The sequence below is a fragment of the Thamnophis elegans genome, chromosome 6, assembly GCF_009769535.1.
Source record: "Thamnophis elegans isolate rThaEle1 chromosome 6, rThaEle1.pri, whole genome shotgun sequence".
NCBI classification, from domain to species: domain Eukaryota; kingdom Metazoa; phylum Chordata; class Lepidosauria; order Squamata; family Colubridae; genus Thamnophis; species Thamnophis elegans.
The window spans coordinates 50361332-50383783 of NC_045546.1; the positions used below are offsets into that span (position 1 = coordinate 50361332).

Below are 22452 nucleotides of genomic sequence, written 5' to 3' on the forward strand. Positions count from 1 at the left end.
ATGTCCTTCAAAAAGCATGTACTTGAGGAAAAAAACGGAGAAGTTTTTTAAAAGTGCAATTTTATTAAGATAAATGCTAAACTATTTTACAACCCTCCCCCTAACTAATCATACATCTAATTAGAAACTAATAAAAATTTGAAATCAATAAAAATAGGAATCCTTCAGATTTATTTATTTGATTTATATGCCATTCATCCCATTTTTTAATTGACTCTGTGTGGCTTAAAAATATGGTTTGATCTCAGAGCATAAACCAATAAAATAAGCAATCAAGTATAAATTAGAAGGCACGGTGGCATTGCCTTCATGAAATATAAATGGTTTTGGCTGCAATTTTTAAAATCCTTAATTTTACAGAGAGGAAAATGAATTTAGTACTGTTTACAAGTTTTACAGCTCTATAACTGTAAAAAACAGAAGAGAAAACAAGAATAAGAATAAAACAACTGAAATAATTCTACTAGTACATAGTATATAGTATAAAATAGCAATAGCCAGCTCTTCACTTTAGAAGGATAAGGTATGATGGTAATAAGAAAAATAAAATTTGACAATTTTAAATTTTAAAATGTATTTTGCTAAACGTGATGAATTATCAGTTGTTAATGGCTGTTTACTGTTTACCAGGTAGTTGTTCTACCCAAACTGCACATTGCAGTATTAGAGGCTTTACATGTAGGGCATCCTGGAATTGTCAGGATGAAGTCTTTGGCTAGGAATGTGGTGGCCTAACATGGACAGGGAGATCGAAGAATGGGTGGTTACCTGCATACCATGCCAGGAGTCCAGACCATCTCCCCCAGAGGTGCCCGCCAAAGAGTGGGAGTGACCACAAGCACATTGACTTTGCTGGCCCAGTTCATAGCCAGACATTTCTCGTAGTTGTGGACGCCTACTTGAAATGCTTAGAGGTAGTCCTGATGACCTCCACTATGGCAGAAGCGGTCATCAAGGTGCTACGGAGACTTTTCTCCATGCATGGCCTGCCCGTCATCTTGGTCTCAGACAACGGGCCCCAATTCACAGCCATGCAATTTGAGACCTTCCTAGAAGCTCAAGGAATCAGGCATGCCCTTGTCTCCCGATTCCATCCAGCCCCCAATGGTCAGGCGGAGAGAATTATGAGATTTGCAAAAGAGGCCCTCTCTAGGATGGGCCCGAGAGATTGGCAAACACGGGTTGATAACTATTTGCTAATTCAGCACATCACACCCAGTGCCACAACAGGGAGAAGCCCCTCCAAGCTTCTCATGGGTCACCAGCTAAGTCTCACTTAGACCGGCTACACCCCAATTATTCTGCCTCATCGCCCCCAGACTCCACAAGCAAGATTCGGACATTTAGCATAGGGGATTCAGTATATGCCCACAACTACACTGGCGGAACTCTGTGGATTCCTGCCACAGTGATAGGCATCACTGGGCCTTGCTCTTATCTTCTAGAGCAGTGGTCCCCAACCTTTTTATCGCCGCGGACCAGTCAGACGAGCCTCCCTCGGCCTTCCGGACCGGCGGGTGGGAAGGCGGCCATCCTGGGCGCGCGTTCCGCAGGGGGGGGGGGCTTCCTTCACGCCAAGGCTGACAGCCCGCGAGGCCGCCCCAGCCTCCTCCTCCTCGGCCGCCGGGGGAAGGGGGGGGGGAACCGACCCCGCGATCCGCTCGCTCGGGCAGCCCTTTTTCCTCGCTGCAGTTCGGCGGGGGAAAAAGATGGCCCTGTGTCCTACTTCGGGCGGGCGGGCGGCTGGCGCGGCGGAGGCCGGCTGCTTCCGAGGGGGTGGGCCTCCGCGCCGCGCTCCATGAAGGGAAGAGGGGGAGAAGGCGGGCTGCGGCCGAAGGGTCCCCGAGAGCCCCGCCGGCCTGACACAAAAAGCGCTTCGGCGGAGCGGCGGGGGGGGAGGGGCGGGAGGCAGGTGACACTCCAGGAGGGGGGGCAGAGCTGCGCCGCGAGTCTTACGTAAAGCCTCCCCTCCCCGCCTCGGCGGAGGAAAACATCTCCCACCTGGGTGGGGCTGCGCGCGAAGCGCCTCTCGGAACGGCGAAGCTCCCCAAGTTCCCCCGAAACGGCCGCGCTGCGCCCCTCCCCCCCACAACCTTAGTTTCTCCTTGGGAGGAAAATGCAGCGCCGCCGCCCCCTCCTGCCCCCCCCTTGTCATTCCACGGGGCAGGCGGGCCGGGTGAGTCCGCGGACAAAGTTTCGTCTCCCAGGCAGCCTCCGCCAGCAGCATCCCAAGTTCGGGGCCGAGGCCGCCGCCGCCGCCCCCTCCCTCCCGGGGCGAGCAGAGCAAGAGGGCGGGGGGAGATCGGGCCTCCCCTCGCCCCCCAGCCCCGCACATCTGGGGCGGCGGGGGGGGCAGAGAAAGGGCGCGTTCATGAGGACTACAAAGTTGCAAATATGGCCCCCGGCCGCTGCAGCGATCATGGCCCCCGGCCGCTGCGCGGCCCGGTGCCAGGTACTCCACGGCCCGGCACCGGTCCGCGGACCGGGGGTTGGGGACCACTGTTCTAGAGCTCGAGGACGGTCGGAATTGGAGAAGGCATATCGACCAACTCCGTGGCTGCCTCTCCAACTCCACTCTTAGACAACCAGAGGTAACTCCTGCACAAGTTAGCCAAAGCCCTACCCAAACAGAGCAAACACTCACTCCTTCCACAGCCAGCTCAAGCCCGAAGGTACCGAGAAACTTATCTGGTTTTGTTGCAGACCCGCAGCGAGCTCCAAGCGAACTGGCTCTAGAAGCTCTACCCGTGGCCTGTGAAAGGTTCCAGGAGCTTCCACCAAGCGGAGCTGCGAAGCAAACAGGTCAATCCAACCTGTCCAAGGAACCCCTCCTACTGAATTGCGCAGGTCAGGCAGAGCTACCCAAAAGCCCGCCTACCTGCGTGACTATGTTACAAGTAGAATTGTTCCAACCAAGAGGGGATGGGTGTTAGATATTAGTTCTATCTACAGTGGTTTCCATCAAGGTCCTCTGTTCCGGCGGGAACAGAGATTTAATCCTATTGGTCGAAGGGTTTTTTATCTGTAAGCCGCCCTGAGTCTCTTGAGAGTGGGCGGCATACAAACCCAATGAATGAATGAATGAATGAATGAATGAATGAATGAGCTCCCTATAAAAGGGCTGCTATCAGACTCAACCTTTGCTGGATTGCTCTCACTTGTTGCATTCAATAAAGAGCTGTTGTTACCGTTAAGCCTGTGTGTGCCTATCCATTACCCAATCTAACATGATATGTATCAGGAAATGAAATATATTAGAAAAATATCATTTTTAAAAATAAAAAATAAGTCTAATAACAATAACAGCTCAATAGCACTCCTTTATAACAATAATGATTATGAATTTAATAATCTTAACAATTCTTAGATTGAAAGCAGTGAAATAAAACAAAAAACTAAAGAGCAACCTATTACTAACATTTAAAAATATATGCTGAATTCATGATTATTTTAATATAATACATATTGTATTAATCCAAAAATATATAAAGTTAATGTACTGAAAAAGGAATTAAGATAGTGCTAGAACTTTTATGGGTACTTTTTGTGACAAATTACATTCGTGGTCCAGGAGACTTAACTATGAAAAATGATCCTTAAAGGCTGAAAGGATTTAAATCAGGTCAGGTTTTAATAATTTGCACCTTATGTTTATAGTCTGAAGTCTTAAGTTAATGTTTTATTATAATTGTTTTCCAGGTTATTATTTTAAAAGTTCATTATTAATGTTCATTATTACATTTCCTTTCCACAATATGAAGTCCCAAAGCCAAGTGTTTAGACATAAAAATGTTCAAAAAATTATAGCAGATTATTGGCCATGAATCAATAAAAATAGGAATCCTTCAGATTTATTTATTTGATTTATATGCCATTCATCCCATTTTTTAATTGACTCTGTGTGGCTTAAAAATATGGTTTGATCTCAGAGCATAAACCAATAAAATAAGCAATCAAGTATAAATTAGAAGGCACGGTGGCATTGCCTTCATGAAATATAAATGGTTTTGGCTGCAATTTTTAAAATCCTTAATTTTACAGAGAGGAAAATGAATTTAGTACTGTTTACAAGTTTTACAGCTCTATAACTGTAAAAAACAGAAGAGAAAACAAGAATAAGAATAAAACAACTGAAATAATTCTACTAGTACATAGTACATAGTATAAAATAGCAATAGCCAGCTCTTCACTTTAGAAGGATAAGGTATGATGGTAATAAGAAAAATAAAATTTGACAATTTTAAATTTTAAAATGTATTTTGCTAAACGTGATGAATTATCAGTTGTTAATGGCTGTTTACTGTTTACCGGGTAGTTGTTCTACCCAAACTGCACATTGCAGTATTAGAGGCTTTACACATAGGGCATCCTGAAATTGTCAGGATGAAGTCTTTGGCTAGGAATGTGGTGGCCTAACATGGACAGGGAGATCGAAGAATGGGTGGTTACCTGCATACCATGCCAGGAGTCCAGACCATCTCCCCCAGAGGTGCCCGCCAAAGAGTGGGAGTGACCACAAGCACATTGACTTTGCTGGCCCATTTCATAGCCAGACATTTCTTGTAGTTGTGAAGTCCCAAAGCCAAGTGTTTAGACATAAAAATGTTCAAAAAATTATAGCAGATTATTGGCCATGAATGGCAGCCTAGCTGCTCATTCATTAGAATTACAAAATTTTGTAATGTATCTCTCTTCAATATTATTTTTTCTTAAAAAATTAACATATTCATTATTTATTTGTTGCTATAATCTTATATCGTACTTTATATAATGTTATAAGCAAAAGTGAAGTACTTGCAATCACTAAAGAGTGGGTAGAGAGAAGATTAGATATAAAAGATATGAGAACAATTGTGTGTTCACACAGTATTTACATTTCATTTCCAAAGTGTTAGATATGTTTATTGTTCCCCAGGATGCCTGACAAATAGGCAATTAATCAATTTATCATTTTCTGAAAAATATAACAATACAGCAAAAGTCTTGTCTCATCATCTAAAAAACAAAATGAGGACTCATTATACAGAGGCAAAGGATCTATTTGCCAATTTATTCAATGAAAAATGGTTCTAAAATTCTGCATATCCAATAGTTTTACAAGCAATTATATTTAACATGTTTGCCAGGCTGTTGTGAAGCATATAATTATTATTTAGCTTATATAATACAGTTTATTTTTCTAAAAGAACATGAACTAAATCTAACCTTTTTCCTTTATTAATTGTTAATTTAAATGTTAAAACTTTCAGTTCTACTTTTAAATTTTATGTTTTTGAGATTAAAACATTTAAGGCTGAATTTATAATGCAGACCAATCTTCTCCAATTTTGTGGAATCCAGAATGTTGGTTTTATTTCCATAATTCTTATCCAACATAATTAACGGCTTTGCGAGCTCAGGATTTGGGGATGTGAAGTCTGATATACCTAAAAAAAGCCACACTTACAAAAGTGAAATAAACTTTAGCCCATATCACTATGAGCAGGTCTATATTTAATAAAGCTTTCTGTCAATACTTCCATCTAATTAGAAGTGCTTAACTGAAAATATATGGCAAATCCTCACAACAATGTCACAGGCAAAGGGAAGTGTGACAAAGATTAAATATCTCTCTTAAAAAATAACATATTTCTGGTGGTGAACTTTAGAATGTAGACACTATTAAGAATGTAAATTACAATTTAATATCCTGACATACTCATAGTAGGAAAAAATTCATTTGCAAGTAAGGAAATGTTTGAATTTCTGTCACAATCTATTATTATCACAAAGCTAAACATTAGCAAAGAAGATAAGTTTAATGTGGCTTTCTATGTATTTCAATACTGCAGCACTTGCCACTATTTTAACCCTTACACAAAGAATTGAATCATTTCAGATAATTACACAATTAATAAATTGTAAATGGGTGAAAAAAATATGATTCCATCATAGGGAGAGAAAAATAGACATTTAATTAACTAAATGGAATTATCATGTGTAGATTAACTACTGCAAAAACTGAGAAATTTTAGAGAAAAAATGGGAAGAATCAATAAGGCATTACAATGCTGAGATAGTTACCTCGTCTTGAGGCTTCAAAACTATCGAAGAGATTAATTCTCTGGATGTCATAGGTCAATGTAGTATTAGGCATCAGTGTTCTGTTTCTGTTAATATTGGTGACTGCAAACTTGAAAGCTAGTTCTTCAACATTAACAGGTTCATTTTCCACCATTTCAAATATCCCCCCTGCAAAAATAGAGAAACAAGAAAAAAAAGTTACCCTAATTCTAAAGTTACCCTAATACCCTAAAAGTTACCCTAAAAGTGTACCCTAATTTATAGTTTGCTATAAAATAAACAATATGGAATCCTTGGATATCAAAATGTTAAGTAGAGCAGTCTTTTTCAATCTCAGCAACTTTAAGATGCATGGACTTTACCTTCCAGAATTCCCTAACCAACATGGGGAACATCTTAAAGTTGCTGAGATTGAGAAACAGTGCACTAGTTAGTTCAAGATAGAGCATAACTAGAGGGTCATATTCAACACACAAGCAGCACATCTGTTGTAGCCTTCCAGAACATCCCTAGAGTGATTGGGGCAAATATTTAAAATATTTTTGCACTTGGGGGTTGGTTGGTTAGTTGGTTGATTAAAGTACAAAATTTCTGCCTTAAAACTTGATATGTTTAAGCTTTAGACATTTTTGAAATCTTTGAAAATGATCCACTTGGAAATGTATAACTTCAAGAATCATGATATGTGTAACATGCATAGTTGTGTATAAGCTCATCCACACAAAAGCTGATTCTCAAATTTTTACTCAAAATACCATGGAAATGAGCCAGATAAGCTGACCCACATTTTTCATTGTATTTTGGTTAAACAATCAGTACGCTGTGCATGGGGCAGGGCATCCTGGTTGGACATGGGCGCTGCGCATGCATGCACATGCCACCATCCTGCAACACCCAACTGCTCGGTCTTGCAATGCAAGCACATACTGGTACTTTTAAAAATACCATATATACTCATAGACAAGCCCATCCATAGATAACTCAAACCCAATTTTAGGGGGCGTTTTGACACCCAAAATGACAGTCTATTCCACCAGATGATGGTCTTGCATGAACCTTCTCTTTATAGATTTACTCATTTATTATGGTCCTGCTCTCTGGGACAATAGAGACTAAGTCCACACCTTGTGTGTGATAATTATTCAGTCCTTGACTTATGACCACAACTGAGCCCAATATTTCTGTTGGTAAGTGAGACATTTATTAAGTGGGTTTTGCCTCATTTTGTAACTTTTCTTGCCACAGTTGCTAGATATGTTGCTAAATTTAAGTTAAGTGAATCACTGCAGTTGTTAAGTTAAGGAATTCAGTTGTTAAATGAATTTGGCTTCCTCTTTGACTGCTTGTCAGAAGGTCACAAAAGGAGAATTGTATGACATCAGGACACTGCAACCCAGTGGTAGGTTCCATGTGGTAGGTTTGGTCGAACCGGTAGTGGTTTGGCAGCCTGGGTCACTGGAACTGGCAGCGACCCAGGCCTGCCACGCCCCCGAACTGGTTCTCCAGGCAGCACCATAGGCGGCACCAATTTGTATTGCTCTGTCCATGCGCATCCACAAGCAAACCGGCAGTATTGACTGCTGGAACCCACCCCTGCTGCAACCATCATAAAAATGAATCAGTTGCCAAGTGTTGGAATTTTGATCAAGTGATCATGGGGCTGCTGCAACAGTTGTAAGTTTGAAAAATGGTCATAAGTTACATTTTTCAGCACCATTGTAACAGTCACTAAATAAATTGTTATAAGTCAAGGACTACTTGTGTTTGAAGATTGCTGACATAGTTCCTCTCTTGCGCACAAACAAAATATTGTTTTCCTTTAATGCTTCCTCACAGAGTTAACTTTCATGCCTCTCACCAAGTTAATGGCCTTGTTTTAAACTTCTTCCAAGTTTGTGGTACCCATAACCAGATATAATTCAAATATCTGTAATGTATATAAAGATACTGAATTAAAAGGGAAAAAGAAAAGTGGCTTTCAGAAGCTGCTTTTGATTTTCACATATCATTTACTTATTTAATGTTAATCACTAAATAATAAATGGAATTTTTAAATCATTGATTCCCCATGTAAAAGTTATTATTGATATAATTTGTATTTCTCAGACAAGAAAATGTAATCTTGTAATGTATTGCAATGGTCTTTGATTTCAGTATGTCCTATAAACAGAGTAGCATAATCATCATCTGATGCAGGAAAAAGAAAAGCATAATGGAATTGTAACTATTCTATATCTTAACTTAATAGTAGCAGTATTAATAATACATAGAAGAAAAGTCTAAAAAGTTATGGACTGAATTTTCTTGCCTATACATAGCTATAGATATATTTGTAATATTATTTCAAAAGGTGAGAAGATAAATGTTATGTTTTATTGTTTATATCTGTTTTTTTCATATAGCACTCCAAATGACTTAGAGCAATTAAAAATACAAATTATGAAACAGCACAATTAAAATTAAGTAAAAACTAAAATCAACATGTTAAAATAAATTAAATTAACCAAACTTGGTGAAAGAGAGTGTTTCATATTTTTCTTGAACATTGAACATGTGGCAAACTTTCCTTTAGGAATGCATTTCATAGGCATTCACATCTCACAAAAGAACAATCTCTCTCACTGAATATTCCAGCAGCAGCAGATTCTTCAAAAGGGACTATTATTATTATTCCAAGTGGCATATGTAATGCTCCTACCCTCGTGCTATAATTAGATAGGCAAGTTCGCTGACTACTTCTCAGTCAGGCTTTAAGCTATTTATGGCTTCAAGGGTCAACATCAGCCCTTTATATTGTATTTGGTTGGCAGCTGGCTTACTAAACCCACTGGCTCAGGAACAAGCACAATTGATGACAGCCATACGTGCATCAACGTGTAGCTATATCCTCTTTAAATCCAGTGATAGGTCAATAAACATTCCCACATTGTGTATCTGCTTTTTCTAAGGGAGGGCAACTCTCTTCAAATATACTTCATCTCAATTCCAAGTACATCCCTCTCCTTACAAACATCGCCTATGTCTTATTTGGATTAATTTCATCTTATTCTCCCTCATTCAACCCATTATTGAGTTCATGCAACATTAAAAGGTGCATTGAAAACCTTCTTGGATGTACATGGGAATAAATAATAGACTACTTCATCCCAAGGTTTTTAATGACCATGCTTAATATTTTTATCAAGTAAATAATACAAATGACAAAATTAGCCTTCAAATTGGGCTCATTTCCATTTTCCTATTTGAAAACAAAAAGAAATTATTGGTTTGTGCGTTTTTCTGCAAGTTAAAGCAATGGATAACAACCAGCCCTTCTCAGATTTGTGAGAATTAGCCTGTGAAAAGTCAGAAGCAAAGAATCTGAAACCAAATCTGTCCATTACAATCACACTACAGTGTTGCAGAAAATCATGAGATTTGGACTGCGAGATCAAAAAATAGCTTTATTTGGCCAAATGGTTCAGATAGAGATAATTTTCTAACATCTGAACAGCATTCTAATCCAAACTTGCATTCTTATATTGTATTCAAAGCATCAAAAACATGGAAATATTTCAAAGCATTCTTATTGGCTAAATTCCTTAATTCTAAGCAGAGAAGCGAATTCTACCATATTTCCCTTTCATGTCTAGGCTGCAGTAGGCAAGCAGGAAGCACTGAATACATACTGGCTTTTGTGCTTAAGCTATATGCCTGACTCATAGGCGAGACCTCTAACTGACTTGGCCTCCTTAGAACAGATGTTGTGGTCTGACATTTGTATTTCCAGAGTTCAAGTTTCCAGTTCAAGACTCAGTAAATGTATAACAAAATAGAAGGGATAGATGGGGTCCCCAGGAGGTCTTATAGTCTGACCCTGTTTCATGTTATGTTCAAATCTCGTTTTATGTCCTTCCTTAACAGAGGTGTCAATAGCTCCTACTACTACTGAAAAACAAGAGGCTTAAGTAATTATTTTATTTTATTTTTACACAGATATTACATACTTTTTAACTGATTCAACCAACTATTCTTTGCCTTTTTTGCTAGATATCTTGGGAATTTTGTTTTGTCCTTTTCTCTTCCAGATTGAATTTTACCACTCCATTCATTTTTGAAGTTGATGTCTAAATATTATCTAACAGAATTTTTCAAGCAGTATGAACAAGTATATTCATGAATAAAAATGATACATGTTAGAGATTCACTGAGTTATGTCCCCCTACTTAACTGATCATTATTAAACTTCACCAGTAATATTTTTATTGTCTTGACAGTCTATGGTCCGTGGTTCTTTTAATGAGTAGTAGACAAGTAGCTTCTGTCTGAAATGACATAAAGCAAGTTCATTATCCTTTTTAAAAAGCACTGCTGAGAAATTTAGGAACATTAATTATGTCAGTTGAGCCACTGGGAAATATCTTCAGGCTTGAAAGTCTAATAAAACAAAAAACTCCAATAGGAATTACTAATCTTCAAATCCTATTAGACCATAGTAAAGCTTTAAGATCCTTTTAAAACAATCTGTGGATTGTGCCATGGCTCCAAGCAATCATTCTAAGCCAGAGTTACTGATTCAAGTTTCATTTTATTCTGATTGTGTCCTCCAACAAATTTGAATCAGAGCACACTTAAAGCAGGGATTTGGTTCATTTAATTTAGATTTCAGCAGGCACAATCATTGTTCTTGTTCATACAGTAAAATGTGATTTGGTTAATAACCTTTAACTTATTGAAAGGTAATATTTTAAACTACTGTATTTTTTGGAATACAAGATGCACCTTCCCCCCCCCCCAAAGTGCGTGGAAATGTTGGTGTGTCTTATACACTGAATACAGCCATTTTTTGCCTCCAGAAGCCCCGCCATTGCATCCCATTTTTGCGAAAAACAAGCCCGTTTTTTTGGGGTTTTTTTTTGCAAAAATGGAGGCTTTGTTTTTGCCTTCCCTTAGCCCGCAGCAGCCCTTTACAGGCTTCAGCAGGGCTGGGGGAAGGCAAAAATGCCATTTTTGCGAAAAACAGGCCATTCCCCCCCCCCCAAAAAAAAAACAGGGGCATTTTGCCTTGCCCCAGCCCTGTTGAAGCCCACAGAGTGCTGCTGGGGACTGAGGGAAGTCAAAAACCTTTTTTTCCTACTTACCTCTTTGAAATCTTGGTGTGTCTTATACACTGGTGCATCTTATAGTCCGAAAAATACGGTAGTATGCATATGTGCACAATGTAATCGGAAAAAAATTACTTTAAATTTTCATAGGATTAATGGAGACAGCCTTGCAACTGTTTGTCTTTCATGTGATGAGGAAAGACATGTATATTTTGAGAAGTGTCAAATGAAATGTTAGGAGATGCTTCTCTAACAGTAGAAATTTATAACCCTTTAATTCCATATTACACAGGAAGTGCATGAAAGATGAGCCAAATGCTTCTGCTTTTACATTTACTTGAATACCCAAACTGTCATAAAAATCTATTTTTATAATTCATATAGTTTAATTTGTTAGAAATATATTGGATTCTGTTTCAGCAGCACTTGACTTGAATGAGGTCACTCTGAGGTATTCTCAGTTGCATGTTCCTATTATTTCAATATCCAAAGTATTGGTTCAATTCATATAAATATTTCTAAACCATTAACATTTTCAACACATAAGATTTACAGGTTTAATGAAGACATCTTTTGCCAATCAGATATTTCACAAAAGCATTGAACTTGATTTCCACTTGATTTCCACTTCTGGGTGACATGCTTTGCTGCCTCAGCCACTGGTTGTGATGTCAAGACAGTTGTCATGAGGTTGTTTAGTAAACTTGGCCCAATTAACAAATACATCTCACATTGACATCAATGGATAGCTTTCTGTTTCAGATCATCAGGATTCCTGGGGCACCAGAAAGTTTGACACAGAAGCTAAGAAGTTATAGCCCCTCTTGATAAGGACTTCAGCATCACTGGTCAATCTTAGCTGTGTGAGGGCCACAATCATTGGTAATACTATCTGTTAGCAGAAGCAACATCACCCTTTCAGGCACAATGTCACAGAAATAGGCAAGCCGCAGAAAAGGTAACTAGTATTGCCACTGTTATATTTAAAAGTAATAATAATAATGATACCTGAAAAGAATGTAATAATGGCATTGACAAAATCACCACCATTAAATTGCAAAGGGCAGATTTACTTGGGACAGAGCAGTGATGTGCAGTCAGGGGAGGCAGGGCCTCACCACTGTCATCATGAAAAGAAAAAAAAAATAAAAGGAAAAAGGCTGAGGTAGTTGCTGCCAGAGTCACAGTGGATGACTCTGCTTAGTGCTTAACTGTTTAAAAAAGCCTCTTAAAAAAGTGCCCTCTGCAGGAGGAGGCAGGAGAACCACGTGCCTCATTTAGTCTATCTTTATGACCACTTGAGCAGCGTTAAACAAGAGTTAAAAGGCGAAAAATTCCTTATGTAGATGAGGCACGTGGTTCTCTTGCCTCCTCCTGCAGAGGGCACTTTTTTAGAGGCTTTTTTTAAACAGTTAAGCAGAGTCATCCATTGGGGACTCTGGCAGCAGCCAACCCAGCCTTATTTCAGCAGCTCTTGCCTTTTTCTTTTTACATTTTTTACATTTTCATCATGGCAGATAAGAGGAGAGTTGAAATCCTCTGTGAAACATCTGGAAAAGGTATGTGGATTGGAGGGAGGGAGGACGAATTCAAAATTAGTGTGTGTGTGTGTGTGTTTTACCCGCCTCTGCTGGTGCGCGGGCTGGCACTTTATTTTTTATTTTTTAAAGCCATGCCGCCATAGAGCAGGACGCGTCCCACTCTATGGCCGGCATGGCGCCGGGACTTTAAAGCCATGCCGCTGCACCGGCCATAGAGTGGGACGCATCCCACTCTATGGCCAGGGCAGTGCCGGGACTTTAAAGCCATGCTGCCACGCCCGCCATAGAGGGCTTTCAGGGCCGGGGCTTTGGGGCTTTGCCGGGGCTTTCAGAAAGTCGCGCCAAAGCCCCGCCAGTGGCAGACATAGAGCGGCTTTTGCCTGCTTGCCTCATCAGCGATAAACCCCACCGCACGTCACTGGGACAGAGTATATCCTTCAAAACAACTTTTGCTTATCACAGGACCTTGGGAAGGACTCAACAGCTTGATAAAATACCAAATCCAGTCTATATATCTGTCTAACTGTGTGACTAGCTTTTTAGACAAAAAATGGACTCAAAAGAAAGCAAACTACCCAGGAGATATAGGAAGCTCATGTAGAATATGGTGACTATCTAATTAAACTAGAAGTTATACTTACTGACATTATTGAGGTACATGATTAAAACTGCAAAACACAGTACTTTCTGAGAATCTAGGAAATCATTGCCTAAAATTGTGGGATCATTTTTTTAATTATTTAGTCTGCATCACATCTCAGCCTTTCGGCTAAGATCAAGTGTAGTGTAGCTTTGTCTGACTTCTACAGCTGTAAGCCTATGTTGTCTTGACCCTGCCTGTGTAGTTTCTTTTTATCTTTATCTGATGACTATTCTGAAATAAGCAAGATACATAGAATATTTTCTAGAGTTATGATATAGTTTCAATTCAAACTGCAATATTTTATACATGCACAGTATTTGTGGGGAATTATTGGGAAATTATTGGGAAGAATCACGGTGGTGAAGTGGTCAGAATGCAGTATTGCAGGCTACTTCTGATGACTGCCGGCTGCTGGCTGCCTGCAATTTGGCAGTTCAAATCTCACCAGGCTCAAGGTTGACCCATCCTTTCATACTTCCAAGATCAGTAAAATGAGGACGCAGATTGTTGGGGGCAATATGCTGATTCTAAACTGCTTAGAGAAGGCTGGAAAGCACTGTGAAGCAGTATGTAAGTCTAACTGCTAATGCTATTGCCATTTTAAAATGCTTATTTTGAGAATATCTAATGTATGTGTGTATCTCTACACACAACACAAACATCACAATTATGGAAACTAATGGAACAACAATGGATGGTTGTTTGGCCTAGATATTGACTTATTCACCTCTTTTTAAAAGAATTGCAACTCGTGAATTGAGGAACCAAAGTAAACTGGCAATTCTTCCCTGCTTCATTTTTTATTGTATTGTATTGTATTTATTTTGGGGCACAAGGTGTACAGTTTTAAGTAAATCTTTTAAGCAATTACTATTATTTGTATACGACACAATTATCTATCGTTAGTTTAGCTATGGTTTATCAAAGCAACATTTCTGGGATTGGATAATACACTAAGGCACCAATTAGCCACAGGCACAATTCATCAACTGTGACCTGTCAAAACCGCATTCGACTAAGCCGCGCCCGATTAAACCGCATCGCTGACATCATCAACATGGCGACAACAGGGAGCACGGAGAAAGAAGGGCGCTTTAAATAGCACTTTGAAAGCAAGCCGATTCAACTTAAGGTAAGGGTTAGGTTTAGGGTTAGGTTTAGGGTTAGGTTAAGGGTTAGGGTTAGGTTTAGGGTTAGGTTAAGGGTTAGGGTTAGGTTTAGGGTTAGGTTAAGGGTTAGGTTTAGGGTTAGGTTAAGGGTTAGGTTTAGGGTTAGGTTTAGGATTAGGTTTAGGGGGGTTAGGTTTAGGTTTAGGGGTTAATTTTAGGTTTAGGGTTTACAGCGTGCTTCTGTCTCCGCGCTGTTGTCGCCCTGTTGATGACATCAGCGACACGGTTTAGTCGGGCGTGGTTTAGTCGACCGCGGTTTTGTGGTGGAACCTTCATCAACACTCTGGAGTAAAATATAGTCAATATAGTTAGATTAGGGTCTAGGGCAGCGGTTCTCAACCTGTGGGTCACGACCCCTTTTGGGGGTTGAATGACTGTTTCACAAGGGTCGCTGAGACCAGCACAACTCTAAACTTTAGATTCTACCTTGCATTCCTTGAAATCCCCGTGGATGGGCTCTGGAATGGCTGCACAGCGCATCGCTGCGGCTCCACGCTGTAAATAACATAGATGCGCGTGCACATCCTGTACGATTAGCCTCAGAGACTTCGTAATGGAGGGAAAGTGTTCTTGCGAGGGAGGAAGGGGCTTAGGTCCTGCTCCTGCCTGTAATTGTGCGGGGCGTGTATACGGCTATTTTTTCCATGCCACTGCCAGGCTCTTTTAATTATATCTAAATCCACAACTAGACCTGTCATCAAGAGCCAAGCTCAGAAGCCCAAATTGGCCCCATTCACACAATGAAAACCTGCTTGCTAAAAGTACCATAAACCATGCACAAAGGAAAAGAGCAAAAAAAAATGTAATGCAAGATAACAATTTAAAAAATGATACAAGTGGAATTATTATTAGAAATAAAATGTAACAGAGAAAATGATATATATGAAAATATTAAGTTGGGTTTCCTGAAATGCCACCCCGAGAATCAGAGAAAGTAAATAAGCAAGGGCAACAACGGAAAGGAAGAAAGATGAGGAGGGAAAGGAAGAACGGGTAAAGCAGAGGAAGCAAAGGAGAGGAAGTAAGAGTAGGAGAGAGAAGATAAGAAGGAGGAGAAGAGGAGAAGGGGAGGAAAGAGAGGGGAAGAAGAAGGGATGAAGGAGAGGAGGAAAGAAGAAAGCAGAGAAGGGAGGTAGAGAAGATAGAAGGAGCAAGGTTGTTGCAAAATAAAATGGGGTAGCAAGAAAGTGACCCAAACTGTATTCTATATATTTGTAAGAAAATAACAATAAATGATTAATAATTAATGGTAATTATAAGAGTGTATATTTGTGAATGAACTTGAAAGAGAAAATAAAAAACTTTTTCTTAAAAAAATAAAAAATAAAAATAAACAATGCATGATGTTTGCCCAATAAATTAAGGTTAAGCTTATCACCACCACCAAGGTTAAGAGCACACCTGCAAACAACCCCAACCAGGTTGAAGATCCATCCAGGCAGGGTAAGCAAGTTTGTGAATGCAGCTGCAGACAACTTAGTTAAGGAGGATGTGGGAATAAAGCCACTGTGTGTCTCTGTGTATGTGTGTGTACGATTATATAGCAGCCAAGGTTGTCCAGCCTCCAGGATGTGATTCTTTTCAGACCCAAAATTTAGGAGTAGACAAGATGTTGGCTGTCTCTATAAAAAAGATGTGGAGACTCTAGTTTAGAAAAAGTGCAAAGAAGAGCAACCAAGAGGATTAGGGGATTGGAAGCTCAAACATATGAAGAACAGTTGCAGGAACTGTGTATGTCTGGTTGAATGAAAAGAAGGACTTAAGGGCGATATGATAGCAGTCTTCCAATATCAATATCTACATTACGATTCAAAACAGTAGCAAAAGTACAGTTATAGAGTAGCAATGAATTTTTTTTTATGGTTGGGGGTCACCACAACATGAGGAACTGTATTAAAGGGTCACTGCATTAGCAAGTTTGAGAACCATTGGTCTAGGGTGTCATGGGATTACAGTCATATTCTTGCTTCAGGTTTTGACATTCTTCCTTTTCTTCATTGTTGTCAATGGAAATTCTCTTTTTAACCTACATTCGTTTTAAAGAAATACACTCTATGGTAATAATAATCAGCATTAATTACAAACAAATGCTTAGTAGAAATTAATTCACAATTAATTCAAACAGACACTTAATTTAATGATATGTATTTACATAATGCCCATGACAGTATCCAATCAGTCTAGCTGGGAAATTCGACAAACATTTTATGCAAATTAATTTCTAGATTAGAAATTACAATTTCTGCCTAAAATTTTATCAACATACCTCTGGATGGTCTAAGCACTTTCGCAGATTACAGCAAAAGGGAAAAGAAATCAGTTCTCCAATACCAATATGCTAATAAGTAATGGTTGATCCCACCATAACTCTTATGAGTTATGTGCTAATTCTTATAGTCCTGGTCATCTTCAGTATAACAGAGCAAGAAGAGTTCAACCATGTATGGAAATTGCAAACGTGTAAAACATGATCATTTTTCTAATGAACAATAGATTAGACTTGATCTGTACTTGATCTGTAAAGATCTGTACTTCAATCATTCATAGACAATAAGGCAATAAGAACAATAGAGAACTATTGTTCAAAATAGTGTCAGAATTTTACAAGCAAGGAATCAACTTTCACCTGTAAGCAATAGCTATCATTCAAAAATGGAAGAAACTGTTCAGTAAAGTTAAAGAAGATAACTAAGGGGCAAAATCTCATTTAAACCCCTGTTTTAAGACTGGTCAGGAACGGAAAAAAATGGAAATGTAACTGGAAAACCTAGAGAATGTTTTGTTCTTTGTAATCTCAGCTCATTGGCTGTATGCATAAAATGGTTGATTGGGCTTAACTTGCTGGATTGTAACATCCAGTTTCTTGACCAGGCATCAAATAATTTACTAAATCTAAATTATGTACAGTATTTGTTCACAAACTATGTAATCTTTACATTCTATTTTAACATTAGTAGAAAAAGACTAATGCAGAATGCCTATGGTTTATCTTTTTTTAAAAAATGCTCAAAAAGAAAATTTTTATAATCAAATTTTTGCAACACTTCTTTCAAAGCATTTTGAAGCTGAAGAAAAAAAGTAGCTCCAGTAATATTGCTGATAACTACGAGGACACAAAATTTCATTGTTGTAACTTTAAAGTAGGCATTTATAAAATTACTGTAAAGAAGTAAATGCTTACAATGGTTTGTACCCACTATAATACTATAATTTCACTATAAACCCAACAGCAGCACCAACTTGAAAAATGCAGGTTGTAAAATTTATGATAAATTATTGAGAACATATATTTTCAGTTAAGTGGCTTTCATTCCATCTTCCATTTCCAAAGCCAATGTAAATCTGTCTCTTCCACATCTGAATGAACAGCTTGAAAACATTCTCCTCATTTACATAGGAGCCTTTTTATGTACTGCATAATTTGAGACATGTAGTACACTCTTATATACTTTTAAACAATACAAATATCAAAATACACAAAGTAGCTAGTTTTTCTATTGCAGCTTCAAAATGCCATTTCAACATTCAAACTATTATATTTATTAAATACTGGGTTGTGCTCCTCTATGCTTGCTTCAATTAATTTTATACAATTACATTCTATATTATGTTGATAGACTGTGTTGTGTAAAATTATCTGTCCCTCACATGCATACTTGTACATACAGTACATACAGTTTGTTTATTCTTGGATACTCAGAAAGTACGAGAAACTGTAAATTTGTCTTTTTCTATCCTACAGTTTTAGAGAATGTGATTTAAAGGCATGAAAGCAGTCTTCAAATTCTTACATACCGAAACTGATGAAATAATTATGTTAAAGTTGAATAAAATGAATAGCTTAAATGGGCTTCTAAGATCATTTACTATGAATCTTATTTAAAAAATATGACAGGCCTCCTCACTCTGGTAAATCTATATGTACTGAACTCAGCTCCCAACTATTTCAGCCAGTGATCATGCTAACTGGGAGTGACAGCAACAGTATTCAAATATATATGGAGAGAAATCATGTTAAAACAGGCTATTTTATCCTTCCTGAATCCTTGCTATCTAAGAGGTGTACTAGCACAATGACATTTTTTCCCCTCTTGAAATACCCTAGACTCCTTAATGTTGGTAAGTTAACTATAGATTTTCTTATATAATTCCCAATATAAAATACAAGACTTTAGCAGTACTGGCTGAATATACAGTACCTATGGACAAATCACAATGTTCCCCACAACCATCCTCAATTTTAAAATCAGAGAGGTTATTGATATTGGAGGCAGATAATAACTTTAGTGACAATGGCAAAACCATACCATTCATACAGTGTGGAAGAAGACATTGCTAAACCACTACTGTATTTTTACCAAGAAAACCACATGGCTAGGAAATATAAATGACAATATAGTGCTGGATGATGAACCCTTCAGGTTGGAAGGCATTCAACATGCTGCTGAAGAAAAGTTGATAATCTCTTAGGCATCAGAAAATTATGACAAACTGGCATTACATACTCTGTCAGAAAATCACACTATTACTTGGAATATGAAAATGTAAAAAAAAAAATCTACAAGTCCAAGTAATAAAAGTCAAAGGGCAAAGTGAAAAAAATGGGACTAAAATTAAATATAAAGAAGACCAAGCTAATGGTAGAAGAATGAACTTAGAATTAACAGTCAAGATATCAAAATGATGGATAGTTTATATTTTAGGATCAAGCATAAGTGGTAAAGGAGCAAACAAAAAATATGTTGCCAATTAGTATTTGGTAGAATAGCTATGAAAGCCTTGGAAAGGATATTAAAATGTCATGGTGTGTTTATACTTATAAAGATGAGAACCATGCAAATGGTTCTCATCTTTATAACCATGATATTACCTATGACCTTCTGAAAATTGTACTTTAAAGAAGTAGGATATTAAAGGTATTGACACTTTTGAACTTTTGGTGCTGGAGAAGACTGGAAATGTTACAGATTGCCAAGAAAATAAATCAATGGGCCATCAAATAAATCAACGGAGACTTCTCATTTGAGGCATACATGACTAGGTTCAAATTATGCTACTTTGGGCCCATGTCTCTGGAAAAGGCTCTGATGCTGGGAAAAGTGGAAAGAAAGACAATAAAAAGCTAACCAGCAGGTGAACGGGCTGAGAAAATCTACCCATAAGGTTGTAAGAAGTCAAAAATAACTTGATGGAACATAATCAATCATACTATCAAAGTATTTATAAAGCAGTTTTCAGAGTTCTCCAACCCAGTAACACATGTATGACTTTGTGGTCTGAATACCGGTAGTCCTCATTTAATTACTACAATTGGCACCAGCAATTTAGTCATTAAGCCAAGCAGCAGCTAAGTGAAACCACAGCTGTGATTATTATCCTACTTCAACTTTCCTTTGCTTTTCAGACTTGTAAATGTAATAAATGTGAGGATTGGTCGCAATGTTTTTCTGTATTACTATCATAACTGCAAATGGTCACCTTTGAGGTATTCACTAAATGAGGACTAACTATATAACCTTTAAATCAGGGGTTCCCAACCTTTTGGACCTCAGGGACCACTAAATTCATAATTTTAAATCCCGCGGACCACTAATATGATGTGCCTAATGATCAACTGGCTGGGCGTGGGTAGGTGATTATGTCACTGGGTGGGCATGGCCAACTCGATGTCAGTTATGTCGAGGGGCACCTTACTGGCCTCTACTCACCCGTCCCCTGTCAGCCACGCCTCACCTCCCCACCCAGACTCCTTTGGGCCCCAACCGGAAGCAGTTGTTGGAGCTAAGCAGCCACCATAAGAAAGAGTTGGCAAAAGAGCTGGCTCAATTAAAATTGGATCTGGCTGAGAAGGAGGTTCAGCAGAAGCACCTCACCAAGGACTATGAGCATAGGCTTTCTAAGCAGAGAGAAGACCTGTGGGAGTTCAAGGCCAGGTACCGGCCCCTGGAGACTCACTGGACTGAGATGGTCAGCCAATTCCAGGCCATGATGCAGTCCCACTGGAACAAAGCCCTTCAGCTCTTTGCCACCAGCAGCACTTCCCTCCAGCTTTCGCCCAAAGTCCCATGCCAGGAGGCTAGAGCAGACCCCAAGTCAGAATTTCTCCCCGCTCTGACCCACACAAAAAGACCCCAAAGGGTGAGACTCTGTGCAGCAACACAAATGTTCATTGCACCTATCCAGCTCAGGGACTGTAGTCTGAGGACCCCTGATTTAGTGCAATATTAAAAAATGCAAATAATTTTTCTGCGCACCACCAAAATTTTCTCACAACCACCAGTGGTCCACGGACCATCAGTTGGTGACCACTGCTTTAAATGATAATTTAAAGTGACTTGTAGCTTTAAGAATCAGGATGGCATGTAGAATATAAATCACTTACAGACCAAAGCCTACAGCATGTTGTGTGTGGTTGACAGATTGTGCCAATGCTATAGTTGCGTAATTTCTTCCAAAAGATAATAAGCTTACCAGCTTTTCCAAAACTAGCGAATGGTTTGTATTCCAGGCAAGCCTGACAAAGTTGCAAAACCACAAAAATATACAAACATGGACATTTTTAAAAATGCAAATATAAGTTCACTTCATGATAAAGAAAAGCACTGGAACAGAGAATAGCTAAAACAACCTTGTTGGGATGAATTCTTTCATTGCCAAGATAAGATAGTTTGGCAAGATAAATAAGATCTTTTTTTTCTAGTTTAATTCTAGTACTTTAAAATGGGCAATTGGGGACTACCATCCACTGTACATAATCGTATTTCGAGCACAAATGGGGGATATTTGCAATGATTACAGACTGTGCATGAAATGCTTTAATGATTCAGATTGGATCCTGTTCAGAGGGGTTTAATTTAAGGCACATATGACCCTGAGATCAAATTATCTGCAACAGTTGATTGAATCTTATGTTATTCCCAGATCTTTAATTTAGCCAGAGATTATCTTTATAATCTGACTCTATAGATTCAGCTATTTCTTTCTCAAATCAACTCCAGTCGCTAGCAACATTATTTACATTTCTATTTTATACTATTACTTAAAAATAAACTATTAAAATATCTCACAATCTTTTCCTTAAAACTCCACTCTTATTATTTTTAGCTTAATTTGCTGAAAATACTGATACATAACAGCTTTCTTGGCATTGTTAAATGATGTTAGGAAATGGATATATGAAACACAGATCTTGCACAATTTAATGATTGAATCTACATGATATTTAGGCTAAATCTAGAAAGGAAATTATATTCAATATAGATAGCTACATTGGTAGCTGTCACCTGATAACATCATAATATTGGCAAATTTCACAATGTTCTTCTATTGCTGAGAATAAAGCAAATGCATTGGGAACTTATCAGACAATGTCACAATTAATTGTATAAATCTGTACTAAGATTAATTTTTAACTGAATGCTTTCTACTGTATACTGGCTGCCAAAATAAAACTAATACTTTGCATAGTAACCTGAAACCAGCGGGCCATCTTTTCATGATTTTCAAGCCTCAAGACACCTGTTCTATGGCTGAATTAATAGCAATAATAAAATCCTGGCTGCGATTGTGATCATTATAGATTACAACAGCTGGCTCTTGCTATTTATCATTGCATCCAAAAATAAGTACATTGTTCTACTCAAAATGTTAAGTAATTTTGAAGGAAAGTTTTTTGTTGCTTGATTTTTGTCGCAAATTTTTTGGCAGTATGAAACTCACAAGTAATGTTGAAGCAAGCTATAAAAATATCTATCTATCTATCTATCTATCTATCTATCTATCTATCTATCTATCTATCTATCTATCTATCATCTACCTACCTACCTACCTACCTACCTACCTACCTACCTACTGATCATCAGTTTGATCCAATATTAAGCACTGGACAGACAAGATTTAGGTTCAACTACCTGCTGATGCATGGTTATTTAGGGGTAATTTAGTCATTCTCT

General features: G+C 38.5%; 1 protein-coding gene across 1 annotated transcript in view; it reads right to left on the reverse strand.

The window, feature by feature from the left end:
* GRIK1 (glutamate ionotropic receptor kainate type subunit 1) overlaps window positions 1-22452 on the reverse strand; it is a 160069-nt gene that overhangs the window by 74702 nt on the left and 62915 nt on the right. Inside the window, 1 exon segment of the mRNA XM_032220354.1 lies at window positions 6064-6231. Within this exon segment, the coding sequence (XP_032076245.1) occupies window positions 6064-6231 (168 nt within the window).